At 37.8% G+C, this 8,995-nt stretch overlaps 2 protein-coding genes across 2 annotated transcripts; one reads left to right on the forward strand and one right to left on the reverse strand.

The window, feature by feature from the left end:
- The first annotated feature begins 615 nt into the window (after positions 1-615).
- On the forward strand, positions 616-2,897 carry LOC113297272 (bax inhibitor 1-like). Its single transcript, XM_026545699.1, has 6 exons — positions 616-836; positions 1,085-1,228; positions 1,323-1,414; positions 2,122-2,308; positions 2,395-2,550; positions 2,641-2,897. Exons 1-6 carry the CDS (start codon positions 720-722, stop codon positions 2,689-2,691), a joined length of 747 nt encoding a protein of 248 aa, XP_026401484.1. The 5' UTR covers positions 616-719; the 3' UTR covers positions 2,692-2,897.
- Positions 2,898-3,889: 992 nt separating this feature from the next.
- Positions 3,890-6,549, reverse strand: LOC113297273 (NADH dehydrogenase [ubiquinone] 1 alpha subcomplex subunit 13-B-like). The gene is made up of 3 exons (XM_026545701.1): positions 6,210-6,549; positions 4,445-4,516; positions 3,890-4,363 (listed from the first exon to the last, which is right to left on the reverse strand). Exons 1-3 carry the CDS (start codon positions 6,422-6,424, stop codon positions 4,219-4,221), a joined length of 432 nt encoding a protein of 143 aa, XP_026401486.1. The 5' UTR covers positions 6,425-6,549; the 3' UTR covers positions 3,890-4,218.
- Positions 6,550-8,995: the final 2,446 nt, after the last annotated feature.

Genomic DNA, 8,995 nt, shown 5'->3' on the forward strand with positions numbered 1-8,995 from the left:
CCCAGCATTCCACAAAACCATGAAACATGGTTTGGAAAAACTGTGGATGATACCAATATGGAAACATTAGACTTGAATTCTACAATTTTTCCACATTTAAAATAATTTAGATTCCACCGTAAAACTTTGCTCTAATGGCAAGGTGCTCGTTTTAGCCATTCAAATTCTCACCGCCGGCTCAAAGCTCTCGTTACAATGGAGGTTTGAAAAAGCAAATTGGCAATAATTGCTTCTGTGATCGGACGACTATACACTGACCACGGAAAAAATTATAAGATCAACGGCTTGTATGCTGGTAACTAGCAATCCAACGGCTGAGATAAGCCGTGCGTGCATAAATTTGCGTCACTAATGATCCACTTTTTACTTCGTAATGAAGAAAGTAGATAAAGTCGTCATCTGGTTCGAGTTTCTTCTCGATTTCTGAGAACTTTCCGGAAACATATTTTTGAAATCCTAAATTATCCTATCCTTTAATGATAATTTACCACCACTGTAAGAAAAATACAAAGCAATAAATCAGTGAAACAAGGGTATTTTTGTAGTTTTATTCCAGTTCCTTATTTGCGACTTCAACTGAATCCCCAATATAAAGCCAACCGAGGCGAAAGGGTATCAGCTATAATAATAATAGTTTTTGTTTCTCTCCGGGAGAAGACTTTCGTTCTTGAACAGGATTTGCAAATTAGGGTTCGTGATTTTGTGCTAAAGAAAAGAAAATGGATTCGTTCGCATCGTTCTTTCAAGGTCAACAATCTTCTCGAAACAGTTGGAGTTATGAATCTCTCAAAAACTTCAGACAGATTTCACCCGTCGTTCAGAATCATCTCAAACTGGTAAATTAAATCTACCTTTTAGGGTTTACTTGTGTTGATCTTCTTTGTTTTTCGAACAATTTTGTTAGGTTTTTCTGGATTTAGGGTTTTCTTTACGTTTTGGGGAAATTAGGTTTTCTTTACTGAGTAATTTACGAATTGATGTGAATGATATGGTTATCAGGTTGGACCTGACAATGTTTTTGTAGAGATTTAGTTTGGTTGTTGAGAATTTGAAGATTAATCTCCGTTGGTTTGTAATTTTGTAGGTTTATCTCTCTTTATCCTGTGCTTTGATATCTGCTTCACTTGGTGCTTACCTTCATATTCTTATGAACATTGGAGGTTTACTCACAACATTTGCATCCGTGGGATGCATTCTGTGGCTAAGCATGACTCCTGCATATGAGGAGGTAATTCTTGTTTCACTTTCTTCTCGCTTTCTATATTTGGTTATTTGGTGTGTAGTTTAGTAATCTTAAGAAATTGTATGATTTGGTGATACAGAAAAAGAAAGTTGGTCTGTTAATGGCTTCTGCTCTCCTTCAAGGGGCTTCTATTGGTCCTCTTATTCAGGTGGCTGTGGATATTGACTCTAGGTAAGTGTAGATGGATAAACATTGTTTGTTTGTACTTTGTTGTTATGGATGTCTGTTATTTAAGTTACAAGAGAGAAAACGTTTGTTGTTTGTAAAGCATGGTGCTTGTTTGTACTGTTAGCCCTGAATACCATTATGGTCTCATCCTACTTGTGGGAATGCTGCTAAGACTGAATGCAGGGGTGGTTGTGTGCTTCTGTTATATGCTTCACTGAAGGCTGATCTGGATTCGCTTATTTTGTACTTCATATGAATTAGGTTGAGTCACTATATTTCTTTCTTGTGTTTGTTTCTTGTATCATGCTTTCACATGTTTGTTTTCTGATTTCTGTTATTGTTGGATTCTGCATTCTAGTGATCTAGATGTTGCATGTTAATGTGATGGGTTTTTCCCCTGGATCATAGTGAGTCTGGTGTAAGAGAAAAATGTCTGGCTTACCATATCCTTCCACTCCTATATATATAAAGAGTGATTCTTTGCAATAATTAGGAGCATTTTCTTAGACTTTCCTTTGTGTGTGTATATTGTCTCGCTCTATTCTGTGAAATATTGGCCGGATGGTATTAAGAATAATTCTGGGATTAGCTAGCATTTTGAGGGCATGCTGAATACAAATTTCAGATTCATTGTTCACTGGAAAAACTTTATTTTTTTCCGTTTTCTTTGTTCACTGTGTCTGATATTGCTTTCTTTCGCTTGAGTGCAGCCTTATTATAAGCGCCTTTGTGGGGACTGCAATAGCTTTTGCTTGTTTCTCAGGAGCTGCAATGTTAGCAAGGCGTCGTGAATATCTGTACTTGGGAGGTTTTCTGTCATCGGGCATCTCTCTGTTGTTCTGGTTATCATTTGCCTCTTCAATCTTTGGGGGTTACGCGGCTGTCTTCAAGTTTGAGGTAATAGTCGTATTTCCTGTTAAACAAGCTAGTAATATTATAATGGTATGATTTAAGGATATTAACTTGGACTTAAATCATTTCAGTTGTATTTTGGATTGCTGGTGTTCCTGGGTTACATGGTGGTAGACACCCAGGAGATTATTCAGAAAGCTCACCTTGGGGATCTTGATTACGTCAATCATTCATTAACCCTATTTACCGATTTGGTGGCTGTGTTTGTACGTGTTCTCATCATCATGGTAAGTATCATCTCTGTAGGTTGTCATTATCTTAGTGTCTGGTTACTTGGTGTCTTGGCTAATCTTCCCTTGTTATCCTTTAAACTGCAGTTGAAGAACGCATCCGAGAAAGAAGAGAAGAAGAGGAAGAAGAGGAGTTAAATTGAAGGCCTGGGTTACGTGTCAAGGGAAGGAGTGGATGTGTGACCTAATAATAATGTACAGAAAAGAACAAAAAATATCTTGAACCTCTGTCTTATATCCGTTGTCAAGCTTTTTGCCACATGATTTCATGTTAACAAGTTTGTATTATGCTATTATCTTACTTACTGCGTAGGGTTTCCTTAAAAAATTGGGCTTAATTCGTAGTGTTGCAGTGTTACATTTTCAAGGAGGTTTCAATTCTTCCTAGTTTTGCCAATTTAAGACATGCTATTGCGGAGTTACTTAGCGCTGTTGGCAAGACTGAATTATCTCGAAACACCTCACACATTAGTGAGATGCGTATTTGACTATCGGAAGCAAATGCGATTATCACGTCAAAACGAGTAGTGCCCAAATGTCTCGTTAGCAACTAAAAAATTGGAAGGAGATATATCAAGTGATTGCAAGATGTTAAATTGTTTAGTGTTTGTTTTTGGGAGCAACCAAGTGCCACGATTATTCCTTATCCTCTGAAATACATCTCTCTAAACCGAGACCAAATTATATGTGAAACATTTCAAGGCGGTGATGTTAACATTATCCGAGGAATACTCAATATTTCAACGTAGACTATGATACACAAAGATTCACTGGAGCACTTTAGTTGATAGTGGAGTAGAAGCTAACCTCCTTCTCGTACACTGCAGAGCACTTCAGTTGATAGTGGAGTTGATAGTGGAGTAGAAGCTAACCTTCTTCTTCTCGTATACAATCAGGCTACAAGAATCTCCATAAGTATCTGTGTTTGAAGCAGTGGTTCAAACACAGATGAAATGAAAACTGATCGATCAACAGCTAAAATGAAAACTGACTGATGATGGCATTACATACCACAAAATGCATCATCTTGGTGGGAGTGTAAGACATCATAATGTGGTGGGGGTGTAGTAATACATATCCAGAAACATTGTAGTGAACCCTGTTACCATTGAGCATAACCGCGTCCTTTACTTACCATTTCTCTAGAGTTCCGGTTACTATTCAAGCTACTGGAGTTATTTCACCAAAGTGCAATCTGTGAACAAAAAAGACCACCTCTTCCCAGTATTTCAGAAACAGAACTTTTGAACCTCTGGCTTTGTGGAACCAAACCCTACCAAATCAGGTTACAGAGACTTGCAGAATCCACTCTGGCTTGGTGAGAAATAGAACTTGATTCGCAACAAGAATGCACCACATAATTTTGATGAACATCTCAAAAATCCAAGACTTACATTTCTTTCTTTCTTTGGAGAAAAACCAATATCGTTTAAAGGAACTCGACAAATAAAAGTAGCATCCGTAACACAGGTGTTTTATTATTATCTTGTCTTTGAACTCCATACAACAAACAAAGACAGTCTATTTAAATTGACTTCAGGTAACATATTATCACGGTTCAGATAATTCAAGGAGGAGGGCAGCGAAATCCGAACTGAGAGAATTGTCCATCAGCTTTAAACCCAGCTAGAAATCCACCTCCACAGATTTATACAAGCAAGCCTCTTACCAGACATCAGGACGGAGTTCCCCACTAGCAGGGGGCATCCATCTCTTAGAGTGGTAAACGCTTTCACCGACCTTCCAGCCTGGAACATCCTTCATGATTCTCGCCTCTTCCTCTAGATACTTTTTCCATTCGCTGGCAAATCTGAAATAAAGTTAGGTAAGATTTAGTCCTCATTTCACATAGAAGTGTGTAGTTGGACAGGATTGACAATGTAGATTTCACCTTTCATCCTCCTCGGCTTGAAGCATAGGGAGAATCGCTCTTCGGGCAGCATATTTCTCTTCCTTGAATGCCCTGCATATCATCATTAACATGTACGTGTCAGCACCACTTGTCAGACCATGCCAAAATTGTCCTTAAAGAGAGCTTCACTTCTAGCAGAGTTAAGACAGGAGTGACTAATCGTCAGAGTCCTTGAGAAGCAGTGGAACTCCCTGACAAAGCATTTAAGGTTGAGCAATAGGTGTCCACCTAAACTGGAACTAACAAGGTTATTTGGATAGATCTTCTTTTACCCCCTAGGAAAATGGGTTTTACTCAAGTATGCAAGTAGCTGTTAGCAGACAATATACACCCGAACACCCACCACGGACAAGACAATAAAAAGTGTCTAAACCGAGAAAAAGCTAGTTGTGTATTGAGAAGTTTAGGGTTTGTTCATCTGTGAATTCAGCATGTCATATCACACAACAAATTCCCACATTGAAAGACACATTCCCTCAACCTAGACAGCAAAAATTAATGTTGTATACATTAACACTCAGGTACTCATCATAGTTCCCGTCTGTTATCTGCACCAATTTCCATGATGTTCAAAATTTCCATATAGTGCAGTAAACAGATTATTTTTAAGTCACATGTGGAAGCAACGTGCAATTTGGATTACAGTTTATGCAGCTGGAAACCTTAAAGACAACTGTGTCTCAGACACTCGAAGAAAAGTAGAAAACCCTGTAGACAAAATTTTCAATGTAAAACTTGATTCAGGAGCATTCTCAGTGAATAACACATATTGTTCACTGAACGCTCTCACCTAAAATCTATTTCAGAAACTTCAGGTCCCTCGCACTGTGCTTGAGTTGTTCCTTGGTCCACTCATCACTTGTATAATTTGCTATTGAAAGCACATAAATTTGCTTAAGATTTTAAAACACGTTTGCCATTTTATGTAAACCCTCATCTACATATCTCCATATTGGAATTAAAGAAGTGGTACAACCAACGAATAACAAAAGAAACACATCTTACTAAAGCCCCAAAGCATATGAAACCAAAAGCACAGCAACCACAAAGGAACCCCCTTAAGTTATAATATACGTACCTAAGAAAGTAATAAGCATGGACAAGTCCTAGGTCCAAGTTGTTGTTGCACTAGAATCTTTCATTTCCACAACCCAATGAGCAGCCTATAACTCCTAATACTCGAAGTCATCTATCAATAAGATTTTTTCTTTGAGTCCAGAGCTTAAAAATGTTTCTAGTTTTCTCAATTAAGACAAATAAGCAAGTGGGTGTCCTGTACAAACAGTTTACTACAAATTTTAGATAAAGAATGTTGATTTTGTTCCTGGCACCAGACCAACTCTACATTTACAAATTACAATTGACTGGATTTCCTATACAACTCTATATCATTTTGCCAAACTTCGCTAAGAGAATATTCCCTGGCCTGAATTCAACATAATCTCATCTATCAATTGTCTAAAACTGCCAACTGCATTGTCATTTTATAGAATGCTAATCTCAGATCAAATTGGAGAAACACATCCATCAAGTGCCACCAATGACACAAGCGCAAATAAAGCCCTAAAACTAATAATACCAAATTACCAAATAAACCTAGGTTAAAATCACAGGACAGAATTGAAATGAAAAGTATCAAAATCAAATAAATCAATAAATCAATTGATCGAAACAAAAATAAAATAAAAATGATAGGTTAGAAAGATGAATTACTTGATAAAGATTTACAAAAGAAAAAACTAACCTTCTGATCTTGTTACCCTTGCCGACCTCATACATACCCCAAGAGAAAGCAGTAAAGGTTGCTAAGAAAATGGCAACAGCACTAGGTCCTTTTGTGGGAATTCTACGAGCATATCGAACAGGAGCAAAACCACCTGGTGGTGGTCCATCTTGAAGTATCGGCATTTCCTTCACACTTACCATTCCTGATTTCTTCCTGATGAATGCTTCTGTCATCTTCAATAACTTGGAGGCCCTCTTTCTCTTAAGATGATGAGCACAATCAAAACCTCTCTGCTTCAGAGATACTGTTTTGTGGTTTTCAGGTCGTTCTTCCTCTAGAATAGCAGATTCGGAGTTCTGTGTACGACTTAAATCCCCAATTATAAAATCGGACGACTCAGTATTCTATTGAACCAACCTGAATCGCTCTAGTTTACCCACCAGGCACCAGGTCAGGAAGTGATATCTGCACCTGAACGATTAATTTCCAAGGCTGATAGGAATTACCATTTGGTACAATTTTTTTTTTTTAAGCATGTACTACCTCCGTCTCTAAAAGATAGGCAGGTTTGTGACGGAGGGAGTATTTGTTAATAGAGGATTAATCATGTGGATATGTGATACCCACAGAGTCATCGAAAAGAATTCGACTGATACAAAATGGGACTTCCCATATTTTGGTTAATAGTTTCTCATTTGACTTCTATGTGTTGCATGATTGGCCATGCCATTTGTTGCTTGATTTCCTTCTCTGTAGTTGTGTTGGATATTAGCTTGCGGAACCTGTTGCATTTAATTCTTTATTTCATCGATCATCCCTGAGATGTACCAAAGTGGAGTAATGCGTGAGGTGATGAATCCGAGGAGGTTTTATGAATCCATCTCAAAATAACTTTTGGCCATTGCCTTTCCGTTGCGGTTCTGGATGCCAAAAGCAGAGCCCATTATATTGTTGTTAATGCAGTCGTAATTCCTAGACCCTCTGAATCCCTACAGATGAAATCTGCACATGCAAAACCTAGGCCCATCAATGTTAATCTTTATCCAGTTCATGTTTGGGGTGTACCATCCCACCGAGATTGTCGATATACTTTTGGTGCTTTCGAAGTGATTAGATACCTAAGAATCGTCTGGTAGTAAATGACGTAAGGTTTCTAAAGTCCTGGAATAATCATGTTACTGTTTTTGAGCCCCGGCTAAATTTCATATGTTATTATTTGCTTTTGGCGATATACTAGTACATTCATATCTAACCAGTAAGGTCCATAATAGAAATCAGAATGAGGAGATGAGTGAAATTGGTGTTGATTATTGTAAGAGTTGGGAAATGGTTTGTGAGGAGTTACATCAGTTGTGGGGGTATAGTTGGAATTTGGTGTGGTTTAGAGCGGCGTGAGCAAGATGTTCCAAGATGAAGCCATTATTGGGCATTGAAGTAGCATGTGAGCCGCAGATTCTGGATCAACGTTGGATTTGAGGCAAATGTTGGAGTTAGTTAAATGGATGCGGCTAGGGATATAGAAGGTTGGAAAACCTTCATTAATTGCTTTCCAAAAGAAAAACTGAATTCTTAGTGGACACAATAATGTCCACAATAATTTGGTAGGTGGTTGGGGGTTCTGAAGAGGTTGACCAAATTGTGGGGTTAGACATTTATATCCCGAAGATGTAGTTTACTTTCCATATTTTGATTGCGGCCAGATAATTCTGTCATGGGGGCTATCTTGGGCAGGTGGATGTTTATCATTTTTTGGAATGCAATATGAGGGAGAGTGTTTATCTTTTCATGTATCTTATTGTGAGAGGTCAGATCAATTATATCATCTATGGGGTAACATTGTGTTGGGTCCGGGTTTGTGAAGTGTGGTTCCATTTAGCTTCGATGGTTGTTTTTTGGCCATTTCCAATACGGTGGAATATCAATTATTGCATGGTAGGGATGAGAGATGCGAATCCATTGAGCGTTGGAAGAACACGGTATGGTATTAATACCATGAATAATTGGTTGTTGTTTAAGATATACTCATTGGAGAGATTTCAATAGATGGAGTCAGGTTGATCATGCGAACTCCGTATTCTTCTCAAGAGAAGAGATTTGTTATATATCTTTACTGTTTTTTCTTATGCACAAACCTCCTTCGGATATTGGTTTTGTTATTTTATCTCAGCCAATAGGATGAAGCTTTCTTAATGACGAGTCATGTCCCAAAAAAAAAAATGGTGATACGGTATATTTATTTGTGAATTTTGGTGGATAATGTTTGTGTTTGAATAAGGTGGTTTGAGGTAGGTGTTAGAGAGGTTTTAGTGAGATTCAACCTTCAATCTTGAGTAATTACAGATTTGACTGTATTAATTATCTGTCCCGCCGAAGTACCATAAGAATGAAGTAGGTTCTTAAGATAAAAGTTACTTTGGGAAGAGGATTTTTAGGTGTTTAGAAGGTCGTATGCATTCAACAAATGAATAATGGGTGGTGATTATTTTTATATGAAGAGTCCCTCAACTAGCTTTTGGTTTTGAAGGTTCCCAAGTTTGTAGACAAGATGTCAGCAGAAATTATGAAAATATAGGAAGATTGCGGGTCTCCTTGTCTAATACCTCTTGTTGGGTTAATATATCCATGCGCGGTACCATTAATCACATTGCTATATGTTTATCGAGTATGTTACAGTTGTGAAACATAACATGATGTAATCCACAAAGTTTGCTGAAAATCCAAGCTTGCTTCTTAGTTGTTTATCCTGTGCTAGCCAGAATTCCACATCGTTTCCAGTTTGGGTAGCACAATAATGTTGATCTAGA

Source organism: Papaver somniferum, chromosome 7, assembly GCF_003573695.1.
Source record: "Papaver somniferum cultivar HN1 chromosome 7, ASM357369v1, whole genome shotgun sequence".
Lineage (NCBI taxonomy): Eukaryota > Viridiplantae > Streptophyta > Magnoliopsida > Ranunculales > Papaveraceae > Papaver > Papaver somniferum.

What these genes read in the sequence shown, in the direction of transcription:
- LOC113297273 (XM_026545701.1), bottom strand. Translation starts at nt 6,424, where the DNA reads ATGACAGAAGCATTCATCAGGAAGAAATCAGGAATGGTAAGTGTGAAG. An exon ending in AAGGGTAACAAGATCAGAAG is followed by an intron (nt 4,517 to 6,209) that starts GTTAGTTTTTTC and finishes GATGATATGCAG; the next exon opens with GGCATTCAAGGAAGAGAAAT. An exon ending in CAAGCCGAGGAGGATGAAAG is followed by an intron (nt 4,364 to 4,444) that starts GTGAAATCTACA and finishes ACTTTATTTCAG; the next exon opens with ATTTGCCAGCGAATGGAAAA.
- LOC113297272 (XM_026545699.1), top strand. Translation starts at nt 720, where the DNA reads ATGGATTCGTTCGCATCGTTCTTTCAAGGTCAACAATCTTCTCGAAAC. An exon ending in TTCAGAATCATCTCAAACTG is followed by an intron (nt 837 to 1,084) that starts GTAAATTAAATC and finishes GTAATTTTGTAG; the next exon opens with GTTTATCTCTCTTTATCCTG. An exon ending in TACGTGTTCTCATCATCATG is followed by an intron (nt 2,551 to 2,640) that starts GTAAGTATCATC and finishes TTTAAACTGCAG; the next exon opens with TTGAAGAACGCATCCGAGAA.